This window comes from Hylobates moloch, unplaced genomic scaffold, assembly GCF_009828535.3.
Source record: "Hylobates moloch isolate HMO894 unplaced genomic scaffold, HMol_V3 SCAFFOLD_3, whole genome shotgun sequence".
In the NCBI taxonomy this organism is placed as follows: domain Eukaryota; kingdom Metazoa; phylum Chordata; class Mammalia; order Primates; family Hylobatidae; genus Hylobates; species Hylobates moloch.
In genome coordinates, this window is record NW_026652278.1 from 55,449,659 (window position 1) to 55,472,569 (window position 22,911).

The window sequence follows — 22,911 nt, forward strand, 5'->3', positions numbered from 1 at the left end:
CAAGTATAGCTGCTTTTATTATCAGATGGAGAGGAGTCAGTGAAAAGAGATAGAGAACTCAAGTCTCAAAATGGTTCTGATTTAGGGTCTATATTGAGTCTCTGATTGGTCTGTGAATTGATGCAGAGCAAACTAAAAATGACGAGAGACCATCCATTGCAAAGTATCTTCCTTCAACATGTACCAAATACTCACACTAGCTTTAAAGAGGGAAGAATTCAGTGGAAAGAAATAGGGGCCATTCTTAGCAAAACATTTTAGTCTATAAAGAAACGAAGCCATTGTGATCTTGTTGAAAAAATGATCTACATAAATCATTTTAAAATTAGAAAGCTGCATATAGACCAGATTGACAAATATGCCTTGATAGGTGTTTATATCTCAGCACATGTCCCACCACTATGACAGAGATTCTGTATATACTTACTATCAACAGGAACATGAGTTAACAAGCCAGTTGATATTAATTAGCATTATGGAGCTGGGAAAATGGGAAAGATTTTCCTGAAATGAGGTAAATAGAAACATGAAGGGTCTGGGGTCCGGGTGCGGTGGCTCACATCTGTAATCCCAGCACTTTGAGAGGCTGAGGAGGGCAGATCACGAGGTCAGATCAAGACCATCCTGGCTAACACGCGGTTTAGTGAAACCCCATCTCTACTAAAAATACAAAAATTAGCCGGTCATGGTGGCGGGCACCTGTAGTCCCAGCTACTCGGGAGGCTGAGGCAGGAGAATGGCTTGAACCCAGGAGTTGGAGCTTGCAGTGAGCCGAGATCACGCCACTGCACTCCAGCCTGGGCGACCGACAGAGCGAGACTCAATCTTAAAAAAAAAAAAAGAAACCTGAAGGGTCCGTAATTCATCATATCCTAGCTAAACACCTCCAAGAAGATTCATGTGCAATCATCCTAAATTTTACAATAACTAATTATTCTTAAAGTTACAATTTCCAGTGCCCTTCCAGCTGAGAGAGTGAGATCATCAGGAACAACTTTCTATCTGTACTGGCTGGAAAACTATGACTCAGGAGGGTGAACTTTTCTCAGGTCACAATTTCACTACTTGCTAGTCACACTTAAGATTACAGATCAGGCACTAGGGTGAAATTAAATTCACTCATCTGCCTTTCCAGCTGGTAATATCTTGCTCTGATTCTACTTAAATTACACTGAACACAATTCAAGTTTACATCCTTGAATGAAAGAGCTCTAAGAATCTTCTTTTAAACTGAATCCTCTATTCTGTGAGCACCCAGGCAGGGCACAGAGCAATAGGAACAAGGTCCCTTACAGTGCTGTCCTCTGAGGTGAAATCCAGTGATGCTTTCCTGCCTCTAAAACACAGGGGATAAGTGTGTAGCAGATCAGATTTATTGAATGCAAGCAAGGTTGCCATAATAGTAAGTACTTGGTGGGAGGCAGATGGGTAGATAACGGTATCTATTTTCTCAGGGGCTACCAGACTGGGTAGTTAGAATTTGTTTTTGTGACAAATTCTCCTTTCTATTTTTAGGCTTGCCCCCATGGCTTTCTGACATTTTAGCCCACTCCTTCCCTTTCACCCACACACCCAATCACTACTTCATCATTTCAGCAGGAGAGAAGGGACATTTTGATGAAGAGAACACAAAAGAGTTTACATATTTCGGGTATATACTATAATTTCTCCCATTTAGTCTGCCAGAAACTCAGTCTGTGCCCAACTGACACCCTTCCCCCAACCCATTCCATTCAGGACAACTGCAGAAGAATGTCAGTTTTTTCTGTTCTCTGGTTCTCCATGTCTTTCCTTCACATAATACAGGAGGAATGTAAATCCAAGTCAAAACTGAATGGGAGGTACAAAGGAATCTGTATCTTTGTCGAAAATAAGACAGCCCTTCGGAACAGGGAGGCAAAGTGGCACAGAAACCAAGTTGTACACCAAACTTTGCCTATGTAGATTACTTCCTATCTTTGGTACTTTCACGCAGAGGAATTTGTATGTTTTTCTCCTGGCCCTCCCCTGTGACCCTCTATGCCCTCTAAAGATGGGGCCTGAACTTCCTATGTATCCTTTTCTCCTCCCATTGAACCAAATAGGACATGTAAGTGTTTGACAAATGATGAAAAATGACTGACAAATCATCTTGCTGTTCTGTTGATTTACCATATCAACAGACAGAGAAATAAGGTAATTTCCAATCCATATACCAACTGAAATCTGTATATCCAGGCACCTCTTCAAGCTTCTCTTTTCTGCGTGTCTTGGTAACCCTCATTTCCCTTCGCAAAGATTCCTCCTCTTTACAAATGTTCCTTTTCCTCCATGTGATAATCAGGCAACAGATGCAGTGCATCTCTACTTTTTATTCCTTGCAACTCCTTAAATAGCCTGCACTTAGCCGAAGACCCCTGCCATTTAAAGCAATGGTTCTAGCATTCTTTACATACTGATAATTGCTTCTTACTGGAATGATGCAAAATCACTTCAATAAGACCTATATTCAATTTACCTCTCCAGTAAGACAGTCATTTAGGGGTCGGCCTTCCTCTTTCTTCCCTTTTCCTATTTAGAAAGTTTGTTTATTTTAAGGTACATACATGGTTTCCAGGTTCAGTGGTAATCAAGAAAAAGAAGTCGAGGTCTCCTGCCTATGGCTGGGCTGTCTTAGGGTCAAAGTACAGAATACAAACTAGACCTTTTGTTTCATAAGGGCAGGGGAAGTGTTGTGGTGTCTTGCTCTGTCACCTGCTATGTCTGGTCCACAGTAGACACTCAATGATCATTTGTTGGTTGAGTAAATAAATGCAAGGAATAAAAAATGAAGTAGTAAATCAAAGCACTACAGAAATTAAGCTGAGGTTACCAGGCCAGTTTTAGGAACATGGAATCAGAATTTTTAGAAGAGGGAAGCACAGGATTGCAGGAGTTGCAGTTACAAGAAAACTACTTAAAACCCTGCGATAGATGGATGTTTGTGGTGAGACCACCTTTTGATTAGATTGCTTCTTGCACAAGAAATATTGAATAAGAAAACCCGTGGCTAGAACTTTGATACTAACTGGAGCTCTGAGATATGCTAGCAGTGGCTAGAATTTATTTCTGGCCTACTTCATGCCAGCACAGTTTACAAACATTATCTTGATCGTTGCAACAACCCTACAAGGTGGCCATTAATTTTCTTTATTTTCAGATAGAGAAAGTACAATCAGTAAAGTTAGATAGCCTACCTAAGTCAGCTAGCTAAGTTTAGAATGTGGATTCAAATCAGATTCTAAGTCTTGGTTTTTTCCCCTACCCACAACGCATCACACCAAAGAAGCAACATGCCATAAACACCTAGGTTAGACATATTTGTGGGTTTTTATAATTTTTTAATTAAAAAATGTTGTTTTGTTTTGTTTTAGAGACAGGGTCTCACTCTGTTGCTGAGGTGTGATCAAAGCCTACTGTAGCCTTGAACTCCTGGGCTCAAGCGATCCTCCTGCCTTGGCCTCTGAAAGTGCTGGGATTATAGTTGCAAGCCACTGGGCCCAGCCTTTAAAAATTTTTAATTGGGGTAAAATACATACAACATAAAATTCACCCTCACAGCCCATAAGCGGACACTTCAATAATGTTAATCACATTCACATTGTTGTGTAACAGATCTCTAGAACTTTTTCATCTTGCAAAACTAAAACTCTATACCCATCAAATAACTACTTCCTCTACCCCCAGTCCCTGCCAACTACCATACTACTTTCTGTTTCCATGATTTTCACTATTCTAGATGTCTCATATAAGTGGAATCATACAGTATTTGTCCTTTTGTGACTGGTATATTTCACCTCAGCATAATGTCCTCAAGGTTCATCAATGCTGTAGCATGCAACAAGATTTCCTTCTTTTTTAATAGCCGAATAATACTCCATTGCATTTTAAAATTTTAAAATTCATTCATCTGTCCATGAACATTTGGGCTGCTTTTACCTCTTGCCTATTGCTGCTGTGAACATGGTTATGCAAATATTTTGAGATCCTGCTTTCAATTATTTTGGACATATACCCAGAAGTGAGATTGCTGGATCATATGTTAGCTCTATTTTTAATTTTTTTTTGAGGAAGCTCCACACTGTTTTCCATAGCAGTCACATCATTTTATATTTCTACCAGCAGTGCACAAGGGTAGACAGATTTGTTTTTAAATAGAATAACTTGCAGTTTTAGTAACAAACTGACCGAATAGCTTAGCTTACAGTGTCTTGAAAATTAAATGCAACAAAAACTCTAGAACTTTTAAAGCCAGGTACCATTTAACTGTGAATTAAGTATTGATAAATATAGATGGATGGCCATACCATTTTAAAAAGAATAAAAGTAGCAGTCATTTTTCAAGAGACTATAACAAATAGAACAGAAAACAAAGCTCATGTTGTATCAGCACAAAGGTATTAGGAAAAGTATTCCTACTTCCTGAATATAAGTAGAAGCAGGTACATAAGTTGCACACTTACCCTGGTTTTGGCATCGATTTTAGCTCCTCGATCGAGCAATAGTTTTACCATATTTGCATTTCCTCTTTTTGATGCAACATGTAAAGGAGTGATGTCATTCTGGGAAGAAGAGGAAAAAGTACAGATTTGGTATTTTTGGTTTCAACAAAACGTTCCTTTCTAAACTTCCCCCAGCATATCCCCATTTCCCCCTCTTCTTTTCTAAACATCCTTTATGAACAGTGTGCTTCCTAATACTTCTGACAGGAATTTTCTTCAGAAGGAGACTTTAAAAACGAATGAATTGCAAGGGAATCTGTGAGGCAGGGTCCAAGTTAATTTGTTTCAATCACTTGAGGTGACTGATGGATGAGGTGATAATTTGTTTTTTTGCTAAAAAATCCTGCATTTTTAAGTCAATGTATTTTTCTATAAATTTGAGTGATACATACTGGCTAGTGAGTGGTTGACTAACAAGTAGCTGATTAAGTCAGTACAGACTGAGTTTAAAGGAGTGTCATGTGACTTGGAGCCTTTCCCAGGTTTCGTTGGGAGCATCAGCTTGTCAAGGAGAGACAATAGGAACTCAAACTGGAAAATCTGTTACTTCTATACATAGTCACATAACTTCCCATGTCCGTGGTGCTTAAATGTGTTTACAGGCATTTGTTAGCAGTCTCATGAAAACTGTAATTCTTATTTGACAAATATTTGAAGAATAACCAGATTGTTAGGTTTATCTGAAATTCTAATTGTGTTCTCCTTGATTTCAGTAGTAGGCTACCATAGTTATTCTCCTCTCCAAGCATCTTACAGGCGCTATGATTGTTTCCAGACTGTCAAGGAAATGTACGCATACATTGAAAACAATTCCCTAATTTCTTGTTTTGTTTTTGTTTTTTTTTCTTTTTAAGTGACAGAGTCTCGCTATGTTCCTTAGGCTGGTCTCAAATTCCTGAGCTCCAACGATCCTCTCACCTCAGCCTCCCAAGTAGCTGGAACTACAGGTGTGCACCACCATGCCTGGCTTCTTATTCTTGTGTAGCAGCAATATGAGTTTAAATCCTGTTGTTCACAAAGAATCAATTACATCACAAATAAACTAGGCTCACAGGGATTATGTATTTATAATTTGATAACGAAACAATATAGTAGCTATCAAGTATTGATCACTTCCTGCATGTGAGGGACTATGCTAAACTCTTTACTATCTCATTTAATTCTCACAATCCTCATATTATCATACATAATCTGAATTACAATCCCCATTTTACACATGCAGAAACAGTTGGCAGAACCAGGATTCAACTCTTCAACACTTAAACTCTTGAATGCATGATTTTAAAAAACACAATAATGAAAAGTTTCAACATACACAAAGTTTGGGCAAAAAAACATAATGAACTTCAAGTGCTCCTTACCCTGGTTCAGTAAACATCAACCTTTTGCCAATATTATTTCTTTTATGCTCCCTACTGTTTTGTTTTTTTTTTCCTTCTGAAGGAGTTTAAGAAGAGGAGAAAGAGAATTCTTGGCATCATGTTATTTTACCCATAAATACTGCAATTTAATTATCTCTAACAGATGAAGACATTTCAAAAAATCACGATACCATTATCATAATGAAGAAAGTAAAAATAATTCCTTTATGGCACCCAAGACCCCCTCCATGTTCAAATTCTCCCATTATCTCCAACTATCTCCATTAGTCTGCTCAAGTTGGAAGGTCGACATATTGCATTAGGTTGAGTCCTTTAAGTCTTTCTTAATCTCCACAGCTCCTCTATCCCACCTTTCTCCCCGATGCGTTCATTTATTTATTGAAGAAACTGGGTAATTTATTGTGTAGACTCTTCCACACCTGGATTTGACTGACTGAGTCCTCATGGGGAGTTGTTTAACATGTCCTTTTCTCCCTGTATTTCATGTAAACTTTTCTAGTTAAACGCTTTTAATGGTTGTAGGGTTAGGGTTAGGTTTACAACCTTTCCACAGATGGAAAGGTTGCACATTCTCTTTGCTCACTATTCTTAGATGCTAAAATATAAATCTTAAATGAAAGAAGAAAGAGACCTGAGGAAAACAAATTTCTCTTAGTAATGCTGGTGGAAAGTAAACAGACTAATATTGCTGTTACTCAGGGTATAGGCAAACTTTTTCCGCAAAGGGCCACATGGCAAATATATTCTGCTTTGCAGGCCATACAGTCTCTTGCATCTACTGAACTCTGCCATTGTAGCACAAAGGCAGCCACAGGCACATGCAATATGTAAAGAAATGGGAGCGGTTGTGTTTCTAAAACTTTATTTATAAAAACAGGCAGTGCGCTGGATTTGGAATGTGGGCAGTGGTTTGCTGACCCCTGCTCTAGGCCTACCAGCTTGCAGCTGCACAGCTTTCAACTGTGTATAACAGGTTACAAAAGAGAAGTGAAACTATAGGCTGTGCCATTGTGCACGCTGTGGTCTTTTTTGGTGTGGAGGACTATTTGGTTTGAGTGAAAGCTGGCAGAAGGAAATAAATTTCACGATGACTTTTAGATCTGCTTGCTTACGTCTGTTTTCTGAGTACAAGTGTGTGTTGCTCTAGTGACCCAAACGGCACAGTGGATGAATTCTAGAGCTGAGACAGCAGATGGAGAGTCAGGTTGGGAATAAGGGAAACGTCGACCAATAGGAGAGCTCACTGAGCCCCAAGTGGGACGTGACATGAAGACCTCATCACTTCCCAGTGTAAGGGCTGGCATGCCATTTCCCTTTAAAATTATGCCCTCACTGGTTGAGAAAGACTTAATTAACCTTTATCACAAACAGGCTAAGTTTAGTAAGAGGAAGAAGTCTGTTTCTAATTTCACTCTCTTCCATATTCACGCACTCTCTCATACTGTGGATGTTTAGATGAAAAAAAGGTGCCTTGAGTTTCTAATTCTCACATTTTCTCCACCTCTCCGGCCCTTCCTAGAGAAATACTTTATATTCTACAGCACTTAAACAGTGTTGTTAAGGGCCTGCACTTCTGTAATTTCATTTTACCCTCACAACAATCCATTGAAATAGGATAAATATCATTAACCCCATTGGATAAAGAAAGTGAGGCACAGAACTGGTAATTTGCAGATTAAGAAACAGCTAATTAGAGGCAGAATCAGGATCAGAATTCGGGCTTCCAGACCCTCAGGCTGTGGTATTTTCAGGCAGGATTCAGAAGACCTTTGTTTAAAAACCCTAGCTTCTCATCTCTGTCAAATGCAGCTTCCATTAAAATGCAAACACTTTTTATTCCTGAGTCACATCGTGGATGCCCCTGTGAAGTAGAAACAAATCAAAATGAAAGCGGTACCTCAGGGCCACTCAATGGACTACTCATATTTTGATTCCTCAGCTAACCAATAAAAATGTATTGTGCCCTACTATGAGTAACACTGTGAGCTGTACTTCCACTGTCTAAGCACGCAACAGAATTAAGAAATCCCAACATATCAAAGAAACTCAGTGATGTTAGAGCTAGAAACCCTGCCTAAGAGAACCCTCATTTACTGCTGGTGAAATGTAAATTTGTACATGCTTGCTAGAATGCAATTTGGCAGTTTGTACAAAGAGCCTTCAAATCTGTAACCATACACACAGGGCAGAGTTTGGCTGCTGTGGTGGAAAGGGCAGGAATGTGGAGAAAGACCCAGCCTTGAACCCAGACACACACCCTAAAGACTGAGTCTGAGCCTACATGAAAGACCCCCGACCCCTAGCACCAGCCTAGCACAGAGTAACAAGCAAGGTTAGTCAACTGCTGAGGTAAGGCAAGGGTGTGGGGAGACCTCCTCTGTACTGCAGGTGTGCAGAGAAAGCTCAGGGTGGAGCCCTAACACTAAGCAAAATTCTCTGATGCCCCAGCCTCCACCCCAAGCAGAAAGCAATGGCAGCCTTCCACTGAGGAATCTGAAGCCTGAGACAAAATGTAAACTCAGCTCAACTCCTGCCTAAACAGGCTCCACCTCTCATATTTGCAGCACAGAAGAAAAAGTATGAGTATGCTCATTTCCAGGCACAAATATTATTTAACTCAATCTCTCCCCTTCTACACACAATATCCAGTGTTCTATCTAGTAGGAACGACATGCATGAAAAGACAGGGAATTGCAGCAAAGGCATGGGATTCTTAGCAAAGAGTCAAATGGAAACCTTTGGTAAGAAAAATTGCAATATCAGAGTAAATTCCTTTGTTGGGCTCCTCAATAGACTTCACACAGTTGAGGCAGGATCCATTCAACTTAAAGATATGTCAATTTAAGTTATTGAAAATAAAAACATTAAGGAGAAAAAAGAGGGGAAAAGAAAGAACAGAGCCTCCAAGAGTTGTGGGATGATACAAAACAGCTAATGAGAGCTGCATAAGGAGAAGAGATAGAATGGGACAGAAGACATATTTGAAGAGATAATGAATGGTCAGGAATCGTCTTGGAGTAATGAACGGCAGAAAAATACAGATCCAGAAAGCTCAGGAGACACCAAGCAAGATAAACAATAAACAAACTCCAACTAGACACAACAGTCAAATTGCCAAAAACGAAATATAAAGGGAAAATTCTTGATGGTAGCCTGGGGAAAAAAGACACATCTCATACAGAGAACAAAGATAATAAGTAGAGTGGCCTCCTCATCAGAAATTATGCAATCCAGAAAAAAAGAAGTGACATCTTTAAATACTGACTGTCAAATAAGAATTCTACACCAAATGAAAATACCTTTAAAAAATTCAAGGAGTAATAAAGACTTTTTAAGATAAACAAAAGCTGAGAGAATTCATCATCAGCAGACCTGCAATACATAAAATGTTCAAAGTTCTTCAGACAGTAGGAATATGATAGTAAACAGAAACTTAGGCCTGCACCAAGAAATGAAGGGCTCCGGAAATGGCAAAAAATGAAGGTAAATAAAAGAGATAACGGATGGTCCAAAGACAAAAACAACAAATTGTGGGGCTTATAATACATGCAAAAGTAAAACGTATGACAATAATCACACATAGATGAAAAGGAGGAACTGGAACTATGCTGTTGTCAGGCTCATACCATGTTTGAAGGTATACTGTGATAAGTTAATGACATGGAAAACATGCATATATTATTAAAGATATCAAACTATGAAAAATAAGATCAATTTTTATACATAAGTATATATGCATTCTAAAATATATTGATCCAAATATATATGTGTGTGTGAATATATAATACATATATATACACATACATATACATATATACACATATATATACACACATATATATACATATATACACATATATACACATATATATACATATATACACATATATACATATATACACATATACATATATATACATATATACACATATATACATATATATACATATATATACACACACACACACACACACACACACACACATACACATATATATATATATATTTTTTTTTTTTTTTTGAGATAGAGTTTCACTGTTGCTGCCCAGGCTGGAGTGCAATGGCATGATTTCAGCTCACCACAACCTCTGCCTCCCGGGTTTAAGCAATTCTCCTGCCTCAGCCTCCTGAGCAGCTGGGATTACAGGCATGCGCCACCACACCCAGCTAATTTTGTATTTTTAGTAGAGACGAGGTTTCTCCATGTTGGTCAGGGTGGTCTCGAACTGCCAACCTCAGGTGATCCACCTGCCTCAGCCTCCCAAAGTGCTGGGATTACAGGGGTGAGCCACTGCACCCAGTCAATTTTTTTTGAGACAGGGTCTTGCTGTTGCCCAGGCTGGAGTGCAGTAGCACAATCTCAGCTCACTGCAACCTCTATCTCCCAGGTTCAAGTGATTCTGCCACCTCAGCCTCCTGAGTAGCTGGGATTACAGGTGCCCACCACCATGCCCAAAGAATTTTTGTGTTTTTAGTAGAGACGAGGTTTCATCATGTTGACCAGGCCGGTCTTGAACTTCTGACCTCAAGTGATCGCACACCTTGGCCTCCCAGTGTGCTAGGATTACAGGCATGAGCCACCATGCCTGGTGAGATATTAATCCAAATGTTAACAATTTCTTTCAGTAATGAGATTATAGATGACTTTTTGCTTCTTCATGCTTTTCTAAAAAATTTCTACCATGTACGTTTGTACAGTGGAAAAATAGTTGTATTTTAATATTGCCTGATTTGCAGCCCACTACCACCATCTGTTTCAACTCTCATCCCTTGCTTTCTATACTCTGGATGCCCCAGAGAGGTTTAACTTAGCCATTAACTTCCCTAATACGTAAACTTTGAAGGAACCTGAGAACATCCTGCACCTAAAAATATGATGAATTTTTTTCCCATTAAGGTAGAATATTAAGTATGGCTAGAGTTAAAGATCTATATGCACTTTGTGAGAAGAAGCATGAATTAACATTTGGATAAAAACAAATTCAACCTGGAGTTTTGAATTTGACCTGATTTAGTGCAAACAAAAAGTAAATACGATTGTAATTATATATATATTAGTTCCTTAATAGAATGTTTGTTCTTGTACCAAATAAATTTTTTCTTGTTCATTCAAAATGTTATAGAATACATTAGCATTTGGGAAGTTCCTGAAAGACCTCTGAGTTCATTCAGTCTAATCACCTATATTACAGGTAAGGAAGAGACCAGGGAGGAGGCTAAGTGATTTACATGGAGTCACAGAGCTTGGTGCTTGGCCAAGACCCCAGGTTTCCCAAATCCCAGGTACTACCCCTTCCATTTCACTAAACTCTTTGGGCTTATTTATAAACCACTGTTTTCATCACCAGCACAATAGCATCTTATTTAACTTAACTTTCCCATCAAACTATTCAAGGTAATATTTATTCACTCTAAAAAACTTAAGTATACATATGATTAACCAGTACCTTTTTATTTCTCTAGCATTTACTTCTCCTTAATCCTTTTTGAAAAATGGTGGACAAAGACAAAAAGGGAATCACATATATACGCAGATACATTTTATAAACAACGAAGGGAATCAGCTATACATATATTTATATAAAGCACTAATGGGACCTGGATAAATATTCAGAAATTTGACTGAGCAAAATTACAGTACACAGCAAGTTTAATTCTCTCAAATTTCTAGGCCAATAAATTAATTAAGTACTTAAGAAAACAACATGGATCACTGCTATATCTCTAATGTGTAGATTTTTGTTCTTATATATAATACCATTTCTAGCCCTTTTTTCTTTTGTAGTTTATTCACTTTCTTCTCTGAGGACCTCCTTCCACCTCGATTTTCAGATAAGGTTTTTAGTCTCCAGCCTATACTCCTTGAAGGCCCCTACAACTGAAGTTAGGGGATAAAATTCCAATTTAGAATAGATTTTGCCTTCTACTTTTAGGAAAAAGAGAAGCAAATCACCCAGAACAAACTAAGATCGCTTAGGATTTGTAAAAATTCAATAAATTCCTTTACAACTTCATCACACTGCTCTACAGTAATATATGGTATTATATGTTACGTTATATCATATGATATACTTTAGAATAACTCTTGAAAGATCATCTAACTCCAAAAATAAAGATGATTTTTTACAGTACTTCCTAAACTATAAAACTGGCTTAGAAATGTACAGAAAAATTTTAATAATGAATTAGGTGGGGGGAGAAATTCTATCCTGGTTATAACTTTATTTCAGTCCCATCCTTAGCATATGTCTAGTGGGAAGCACATTTCATCGGGAATGAGAAGACAAGGCCCCACTCTCACTCTTCCACACCCACTTTCATGAGAGCTGATACTGAGAATGTGCCTTATCCTTAATGAACTTATTTCCTCATCTGTGCAGTGGACACAATACCTCCACTGCCTCCATCACAGGGGTGTCAAGAGGAGACATGAGATAATTTGTGTTAAAAGAAGGACATTCACAGGTATTTCATGTCTTTTGTCTCATTTAATATACACAACAACCCTAGAAAGAAGTACTATCGAATGTTTTTCTTTATTTTACAGATGAGGAAATCTGTAAAAATCTGAAAAATTTGATTTTTTGAAGACCTTAGAAATGAAAATACCTTGCCAAATGTCACAAAGCTGCCATCAGTTGTCTAACCCTAAGTTCATATTTGTTTTCGCTGGACCAGGTCATGCTGTCACCATACTTTGTAGTGTACTAATATATACTTATGTCTTACTCTTTTTGCATTTTTGGAGCACCTAAGAGTGTGCTAAGAGAGAAACGTTGCATTGTGGCAGGACAGGACAGTGGTTAAGGGCTAGATTGCTTAGGTTCAAATTCCAGGCCTGCTCCATATTAGCTAATTAACCTTAGGTAAGTTTACTTAAATTCTCTGTATAACAGATTTCTTATCTGTAAAATTAGGCTAATAATAGTACTTGCTCATATCATAGTTGCCATGGTTTTAATATGCCCCCCTAATTTTATATGTTAGAAAATTAATCTCCAAATTCATATGTTGATGGAATTTGTAGGTAGGGCCCTTGGCAGGGATTAATGATTAGATAAGATCATCAGGGTATGGCCTCCACAATGGGATTGGTGGCTTTATAAGAAGAGGAGAAAGACCTGAACTGGACATGCATACTCTTGTTCTCACCATATGATGTCCTCCGCCATCTTGACAAGGCCCTCACCAGATGCAGCCCCTCGACCTTGGACTTCCCAGCCTCCTGAACTATAAGAAATTTTTTTCTTTATAAATTACAAGTCTGTGGTATTCTGTTATAGCAACAAAAAATGGACTAAGACAATAGACTGTCAGGAGGACAAATGAGTTAATAAGTGTAGAGTCTTAAGAATGGTGCTTGGCATTTAGTAAACACTATAACTATTAGATGTTATATTATTTTTATTACTTATTATACAGACATTTAGAAATGTATGAAATGACTGCATCTCAAAAGGATATTATGAAATAATTTGGGTAGAAAAGACATGGCGATTTAAAATAAGCCTTGAACGATAAGGTACTAAATCAGGTGGATCTTATGAGGGATGCAAAAGGTCTTAGAGGAGCATCAGCTGAGAACAGGCTGTGTCTGTGAGCCATGCTGGGATCAGGAGCAGCTGAGAGGAATGGGAAGCTCAGGCCAAGCTGGAGCTGATTTAAAATGATAGGCATATGTGGTATATAACATGCTCTATGTGATAGAATATGATAGAAATATATGGGTACTATTGATGTCAGGGACCTGGAAAAACAACCGCCTCTGCTGGGAAATGTGGAATTGCTTGCTTATTTCTTCTTTCTCAGTGTTTCTGAAAAACCCAGCCAAATTTATTTTATGAAATAATCATCAAAACAGGGGCATGTCTGCAACTGCCCAAAGTGAAATCAGGGCCATTTTCTATATTACTTGTGATAAATGGGAAACTTTTCATTTAAATATATAAAGGATGTATGTGAATCACTGATGTCTCCCTCAACTCCCCCCCATGTCTCATCTCTTCTTTAAAAATGTCTGGGAGAGGTTATCATTAAGGGAAGAGTTAAGTGGATGATATCACTCAAAATCTTGTAGATAATGAAAGGTTAACTTATACAGCCTTTTAGTTTGGTTCCTTGACATGTTCCCACTGAAGACAAATTCTAAAATAATTAAAGTTGAGATGGAATCCAGTATCTTCTGCTAATTCTTACCACTTGTCATAATTTTTGTCACAAAATTACTATTATGATTAAAAAATAAGTCAAAGTAGCATAACAAATTGAAGATCAAGATTTCAGTGTGTGATTTACATTTAAAACACATACATTTTAAGATTTTTCTGTTTTCTTATTCTATTTTCTTATACTTTAGCATTATTTCTAGTATATACAGAAACGGAAAAATGCTTAGTGAATACGTTCACAGAGAAAGCACAGGAAATACATGGAAGCAAAGATTACTACCATCTTTGTTCACATTATAAATATATATCTTTTGAAAACTCTTTTAGCCTCTAAGGGAAGAGGTTGCATCTGCTAACTCTCCAGCACAGAAAAGGTAATCAATAAATGTTTGATAAATTCTATTTAACAGTCATATAGGTTTGATACAATGTAGAAAATTAGAGAACTGAATTTCTATTCCCTTTAATTTTCTTAAGAGTATAAAAACATATTTTTTCTGTAAGTTTTTATTATCTTGCACTGAAAGTTTTCTCTAATGGTTTATTTTTATAATGGCATTATTAAGATTGACATATCATAATTTTAACCATTTTAAAGTGTACAGTGATTTTTTTAGTCCATTCACAAGGATGTGCAATCAGCAGCAGTATCTAATTCTAGCACATTTTCATCATTTTCAAAAAGGAATCCCATACCATTAGGTGGTCACTTCCCATTTCTCTGTTTCCCAAGCCCTTGTTAACTACTAACCTACTTGCTGTCTCTATGGATTTGCCTATTCAGGACCTTTCATACAAATGAGATTATATAATATGTAATCTTTTGTGACTGGCTTCTTTCAATTAGCATGTTTTCAAGGTTCATCCATGCTGTAGTACTTATCAGTACTTTATTTCTTTTCATGAGGACGCCAAATTTTTAAATTCCTTAAGAATCCCATAAAACATATGCAAACAATGATAACTTCCAATGATAAGGATTTGAGATTTCAAGGATATACTCAGGAAAATTTCTAATATCTGAATAGACTGATACGGAAACACTCCAGCCTTCCTAGTCTGACACTATATGCAGGACATTTCTTTTTAAAAATTTGACTTAGATGACCTATTATTAGTGACACAAGTATAAAATAAACTCAGAAACTTCCTTCATACCATAGTAATCATTATTAAGATAACCACTAGGCTGGGCATGGTGGCTGACACCCGTAATCCCAGCATTTTGGGAGGCCGAGGCAGATGGATTATTTGAGGCCAGGAGTTCAAGATCAGCCTAGCCAACATGGAGAAACCCTATCTCTACTAAAAATAGAAAAATTAGCCAGGCATGGTGGTGTGTGCCTCTAATCCCAGCTACTTGGGAGGCTGAGGCACGAGAATTGCTTGACCCTGGGAAGCGGAGCTTGCAGTGAGCTGAGATTGTGCCACTGCACTCCAGCCTGGGCGACAGAGAGAAAAATCCTACATTAAAAAAAAAAAAAGGAAAAAAAAAAAAAAAAGAAAGAAAAAAAGATGACCACCATTGTAAGTTGTTTTTTTTTTCCTCTTTCTTCATGAGACTTCAATTAAATGAAATAGGTCTTTTTAGACAAAGTCCTTTTCTCTTTTCCAGTTTTGCTAACTGTTTGCTTATTCTACACCAGCTTTTCTCTGTGTGCTTTCTGGATAAGGAGATTAAGTCCATACTGGATTTGCTGAGACTGACACCGAAGATATTGACACCAGTGACATTTCCTCAACCTCACTCCTCTCAGAGAGACCAACTAATCCCATTTGATCAGACACCTGATAGTGCTGGCCTTCCCAGGAAGCAGCAGCAAATGCTTGGATGTTTGCTGTTTGTTGTGAAGTCAGGCTCTGAGTGTTGGGATCTGTTCTAAACTCAAGAGCCTTATTTTCTTTTAAGGATAGTACGAGGCTGTTTATTGTTAATCCTGTCAGAGGGCTCCCTTTGAATTAATAGAGGATGGCTCATCAACAATTCAGATAAGGCACAGCCAGGTCTTCCTTTGGTTCTCAAGTGATTTAGGGGGAAGGCAGACCATATTTAAAGATTCCCACATCTGCTTCTCCCCACGCACACCCTCAGCCAATACACACAATCCCAGGAGTTGCCAGAGGAGAAAGACTAGGATGGAAGCTGATCTTGGATCTCTTCCCTTAATTACAAATTCTCTTCCACCTTTGCATGATTAAGATGTTACAGATGACTGGGTCTTTGGAGCCAAGAGATTTTCCTGCTTATTTATTTATTTATTTGAGACGGAGTCTCACTCTGTTGCCCAAGCTGGAGTGCAGTGGCATGATCTCGGCTCACTGCAAGCTCTGCCTCCCAGTTTCATGCCATTCTCCTGCCTCAGCCTCCCGAGTAGCTGGGACTACAGGCACCCGCCACCACGCCTGGCTAATTTTTTTGTATTTTTTAGTGGAGATGGGGTTTCACCATGTTAACCAGGATGGTCTCGATCTCCTGACCTTGTGATACACCCACTTTGGCCTCCCAAAGTGCTGGGATTACAGGTGTGAGCCATGGACCCGGCCAGAGCCCATTGATTTTCAATAGATGCTTTAAAAATTTTTTTAATTTAAATTGTGGTAAAATATACCATTCCATTGTAACCATTTTTAAGTGCACAGTTCAGCAGCATTAAGTACACAGCATTCTGCAATCAGTCTCCAGAACTCCTTTTATCTTGAAAAATGAAAAACTTTATAGCCATTAGCTGCCCCTATGCCCCTTTCCTCTCAGCCCAGGACAACCACCATTCTACTTTTGTCTCTGAATCTGACTACTATAGATACCTGTGTTAAGTGCAATCATAGTATTTGTCTTTTTGTGACTGGCTTATTTCACTCAGCATTTTTTTTTTTTTTTTTTTTTGTGATGGGAGGAGACAGGGTTTCACTCTGTCGCCCAGGCTGGAATGCAGTGGTGCGATCTTGGCTCACTGCAACTTCTGCCTCCCGAGTTTACGGGATTCTCCTGCCTCAGACTTCCAAGTAGCTGGGATTACAGGCACACATCACCACACCCGGCTAATTTTTGTATATTAGTAGAGATGGCATTTCACCATGTTGGCCAGGCAGGTGTTGGACTCCTGACCTCAGATGATGTGCCTGCCACAGCCTCCCAAACTGCTGGGATTACAGGCGTGAGCCACTGCGCCTGGCCAGCATAATGTCTTAAGGTTCATTCATGCTGTAGCATGCATCAAAATTTCCTCCCTTTTTAAGGTTGAGGAATGTTCCAGTGTATGGATGTACCACATTCTGTTTATCCATTCATCTGTTGGACTCTTGGCTTGCTTCCACCTTTTGGCTACTGTGAATAATGCTGCTATGAATATATATGAATATGCATGTACAAATACCTCTTGAGAACCTGCTTTTCATTATTTTGGGTATATACCCAGAAATGGAACTGCTGGATCATATGTTAACTGTATTAACTTTCTGAGGAAATGATGAGCTGCTTTCATTGTGGCTGTATGAATTCACATTCCCATCAACAATGTACAAGAGTTCCCATATCTTCACATCCTTGCCAAGACTGGCTATTTTCTGATTTTTTTTTCATAGTAGCCATTTTAATGAGTATTCCATATATGCTTTTAAATTTATATTTTTTCAGGCTACATTTCAGAGTTTCCATAATTCCATAAACAATAAGAAATTTGGGGGCACTAAAGATTGACACAGTAAATGCCTAATTCCTGTAGAAATTTGTTAGAAAAAGAGTTCTGCTAAAAAAAAAAAAAAAAAAGGACACCGCTCATTTAGACCAAGAAACTATTTGTTTGACATGAGAACAAACGTAATTAAAAATGGAAGAAAATTACCAGTTATGGGACCTCTACTTTGTGCAGGCTGTATGAAACATGCATCATCTCATTTCATCTCCATAACAACACATGAAATAGATGCTATTAATGTCAGTTTACAGAGAAGCAAAGTGAAGCTGGAAGGGGTTACAGGAAACATGGCTAGAAAATACCGGAGCTGAGGTTTGACCCTGAGCTGTCTGATTCCCAAAGCTGTGCTCTTTCCTGTGGGTCACAGAAGAGAAAACACATCCTGATAGTGAGTCTCTTCTTAACTTGGGCAAACACTAGCTCCAGCTCTGAATCCAAGTAGCATAGTCTCTATACAGAAAATGCTGCCGAGAAACAATTTCCAACCAAAAGGAAACAGCGTATTCAGTGACAGCAAAAATAGTTAATGTCTAAAAGAGTGGTTAGTTCAACTCTTTCATTTTAAATAAGAACTCATGGTTTTTCTTTGTATTTCTTTAAAGATGTCACTATTAAAGCTCATTCAAAAGTAGTCTGCTATCTGTTTTACAGTAAAGAAAGCCCCTCTCAGCTAGAAAGATCTATGAGTAGAGAGATATATATAGTAGTTGAACGGAAAGGGGCATTTAAAACTCAATTGTGGAGGAATCAATTACTTACTCTACTTTGAGGAAAGTTATTTTAACATTTGAAACAATTTAGAATATGTTGAGCTAATGATATTAGATTTCCTGAAATGTTTCTAATGAATGTTATAACTTCAATAAAAAAGTCCACCCACTTTTGTTTTAACATTCTGCCATTAAAAATTCTTTAAAAAGTAATGGGGATTTATATTACAAATTTTCTATACTCCTGTATCACTTCTGACAAAGCTGGAACTAAATTAATTTCTGTGTTGAATATTTTTTCTTACCCCTCCAGAAAGTAAACCACTCTTGCAGGCTTCTGAGATATTAGTTAACTTGAAATTCTTAGTTTCTCAGGTATCTTGCCTTCACTTGATCTTTTAACAAATTAGATGCTGGAGTTTCAAACATGTCAAGAAATGAAAACAATGTCTTTGAAGTTTCTAAAGAAAGACAGTTTGGAAATACTAAAGTCAGTCTGTGCCAACAGCTTTATCAGTAGGCAGCACACGTGTCCTAAGGAGCTGGAGCTACTGTTCTAGGTGCCATGAAGACCCCAGCTACCATCAGTGCCAATACCCCATCCTCAACGAGAATGAGGCACCGAGGCCGCCCACTGAGCACCGTGCTGACTCTCTCCACAACCCAGCATGCCCCACCAGCTCCACAGGTCACGCACTGAGGTGTACCAAAATGTGTTAGAAGGTCTGGATTCACATCCGTGTTCTGCCACTTTATTCTCAGTAGGACCCAAGACAAATGGGAGCCTCACTGACTTATCTATAAAATTGTATATTTTTTGTGAATTTCATATGATGGACTATACCTAAATGTGTTTTGTAAGATGTAAGACATAAAATAAATTCAAGGCTATATTAAGGGGTTATCAACACAAAAATAATTGTTACAAGTAAATGATTTTTAAAGACTTCCATGAATCAACTTTGGGCAATTTATATAGAGAAACATTTTCATAACATAGCCTTGGTCAATATTTTCTAATCTTGCCTGATCAGAAGCATCACCTGAGGAACTTGTTAAAAACACAGATTGCAAGTCCCCACTGCAGAGTTAATGATTCAGAATCTATGGGAAAAGGTGGCTGAGACAAACTGGGAAAAACTAGTTGAGAGGTCCTGACTTAGAAACTATTAGAACATTTGCTTTTAATTTTTTCTTTTTTTTTGAGATGGAGTCTCGCTCTGTCACCCAGGTTGGAGTGCAGTGGCGCAATCTCGGCTCACTGCAACCTCTGCCTCCCAGGTTCAAGCAATTCTCCTGCCTCAGCCTCCCTAGTAGCTGGGACTACAGGCGCCCGCCACCATGCCTGGCTAATTTGTTTGTATTTTTAGTAGAGACGGAGTTTCACCATGTTAGCCAGGATGGTCTCGATCTCCTGACCTTGTGATCCACCCTCCTTAGCCTCCCAAAGTTCTGGGATTACAGGCATGAGCCACCGCGCCTGGCCTGCTTTTACATTTTAAACTAAGGGGACCTCACTCCTTTTAGAGACAAGCCTGCCTTGTATTTCTTACCAGGAAATATATATCATATGCTTTTGTCATAAGGTCATCGAGTTTCTAAATGTCCAGAGTCCATTTAAAAGCACGATTATTTAGGGATTCAAAAATGTATTTAATTCATCTCACAAGCCTGGCCCAGGCAGAGACCAAATCACCAGCCAGAACACAAGAGGCTGCTGTCAATTCTGGTTTTCTTGTGATGATGTTGGATTACGTCAAAGCCCAAATACACATTGCCTTTGATGTTACAATTTTATGAACTACACAGTTTTTTATTGTCTTTACTGTATCTTAGCACTAGCTCCACTAGTTTGTGTGGCTTTGTACAAGTTATGGAACTTCTTGCTTCCTAGTGTAAAATGGAAATCATATCCACACCTCATGAAATTATTATGAATAATAAATGAAATACTTGCTACTGTACCTGGCACCCAGTGATACATGAAAGCTATTAACTACATTAGTTTGAATTTTGTGTTGTTTTTTCCACCTCGTATTTCAAAGTCTTAGCAGTGGGAGCCGAACAGAGCCTCAGGGTCTTCTGACCAACCGCTGTCTGGGGTGCATTGCTGGGGGGTTGCTAGACACGTTCTGAGGAGCATCCCAGACCAACCATGGATTTCTGGGCCCTTCCCTCCCATCCTGGGACATCTCACCGCTCCATTTCTTGGCTGTAAAGAGATGTTCAATCCAGCATGTCTGATGGATGCATCACTGGCCTTTTGGTTGGGACACTGTTATTTGTGTGAGACTGACCCATGCATTGAAGGAGGCTAAGCCATCCTGGCCCTCTCCCATTACGTGCCAACCACTACTGTGACAACCAAAAATTCCTCTACAAATTTCCAAATCTTTTAAGGCAGATGATGCTCCTTTTTCCTCCATTGAAAACCAGTGGCTCTGGCCAGACTCCACAGAGGTCATCAGCAAGCAGAAGTGCATCATACTAGGGGGCAACATGCTGCTCCTGTCGGTTCTTTTCTTTCTGTGGCTGGAGTCAGCCACAGCTTGTAACTTCAGTTTCCTGATTTCCCCTTCATACGTGTCATAATTCACCTTAAACACTACTGCCATCATTGTATCCACTTAAAGACCTGCAATAAGTAACTCCCTCTACCTGCAGGATCAAGGCCAGTGCCCACTGGCATTCACTGAGCCCCTTCCCCGCCGGGCTGGACTCTCATAATTCATCTCCAGTCTCATTTCACACCTGCATCTGGGCTTCAGCCTCCTTTTCTTGGAGCTGATCCCCATTTCTATATTTCCATCACAGTCTAGCATTGCAACTTTTTCCTACCAATTATCTGGTCCATGCTGATCTTCTATCTGAATTTATTTTCTTAGAACTTCTTGCTTAAGTTTGGAAGAGGGCCAGTAAATGATCGTGCCTGTGTCCAAAGGGGCTGACACCTGTGCAATGCTTCAGTTCTATGAACCCCAACCTCCACACTCTAGGTAGCCCTTTGCCCTTTCTGTATATTCTTCAAACCACCAGAGGAAGAAGAGCAATGTTTTTTTCACTGCCGTGGAAGAACTGCAGTGCTCAAGGAGGGGACCAGGATTCATCTGAGCAGATCCAAATGCACTGTCTGATGACAGGGAGTGTGGACAACGTGCTGGAACATTTAGCAGAGGATCAGTCTGGGGCATGGCAGCCCCTAGGTGTTATTTTCACTGAATGGGGGAAATAAAAATTCTACAGCTAATGAATAATTCTCTTTTAAAGTGCAAATGAATAAAGTGAGCTTTGCCAACTCCTACCTTAATAGAACTTTATTTCACACAACTTCAAAATAGGATTTTTTTGGGTCATTTAAAAATGTTCTCAGAGCAACAATTCTGAGCAGCACCCAGGGCGGCAAGGCACATATTCAAGGAGAAAAAGTGAAAAACCTTCAAATGTCTATGATTTCTTTTGTTGGCTTTCTTATTGTCTCAAACAATGTCATTAATTAATGGTTTCTTAAAGGCTGACTTTCTCATACTGACAAACACCACCGCAAACAACGTAATTTATTCTGAGAGGCCGCATTCCTGACTACTTCTAGATGTACTTTAGAGAGCTACCTTGGTGCCATCGACCTGACATGTGTCATGCTTTACAGGGAAACGTGCCTTGCAGTGACAGGGTCCCCTCCTGGATGCAAGCAGTGACAACCACCACCATGTCTTGAGCCCTTGCCCATGTCTTGTGGGCCAGGCACTATGTTAAGCAATTTCTGTGGATTATTTCTTTCAATCGTCACAATCACAACAATAGCATTAGGTTCTACCATTGGACCCATCATATGGATGATTAGGCTGAAACATAAACAACCTACTCAAGAGCACCAGGATAAGCCGCAAGGCTAGTGTGGGACTCCAGCAGTCTGACAGTGTGGTTTACTTTGCCACTGTTCCATATGTACTCTATTGTGAAAGGGGGAGGGAAGCTGAAGACTGTCTCCATTGCTGTCAGACAGGTGGTTGGGCAGAGGGCAAGGGCCTGGGGTTGGCTGATGTCTCTCTCATTTGGCTAAAACACCTGTAGGCCAGGTGATGAAGGGACTTCCCCTGGACCACATCAGTGATCGATGATACAGCCAAGACAAGAGTCCAGGGTCCAGCACGTATTCCTCCCCTCACTCCACTGTCACTTAGAAATGGCACCTCTTCAGGTGAGGAACATAGACCCCACTCCACACAGGAAGATGTCAATGAATTTCAAATATATAAATGGATATCAGATAAAAATACTTCTTTAAAAAATGTATGTAAGAGATTCTCCTTTGATGTGGCATTCAGGCAAAGGCAGAAATGAGATTGCATGGCATAATTATAGGAGCAAATTCATGTAAACATGCATCTCCTCCATTCTGCCACCTTACCAAAACTTACTGGTTTTGTTCCTCCTGA

At 39.1% G+C, this 22,911-nt stretch overlaps 1 protein-coding gene across 10 annotated transcripts in view; it reads right to left on the bottom strand.

Moving 5' to 3' along the window:
- ANK3 (ankyrin 3) overlaps positions 1 to 22,911 on the bottom strand; it is a 364,937-nt gene that overhangs the window by 202,926 nt on the left and 139,100 nt on the right. For all 10 annotated transcript variants that reach the window (XM_032137947.2, XM_032138001.2, XM_032137998.2 and 7 more), the window contains one exon: positions 4,482 to 4,580. In XM_032137947.2, the coding sequence (XP_031993838.1) occupies positions 4,482 to 4,580 (99 nt within the window). The remainder of the gene's footprint in view (positions 1 to 4,481; positions 4,581 to 22,911) is intronic.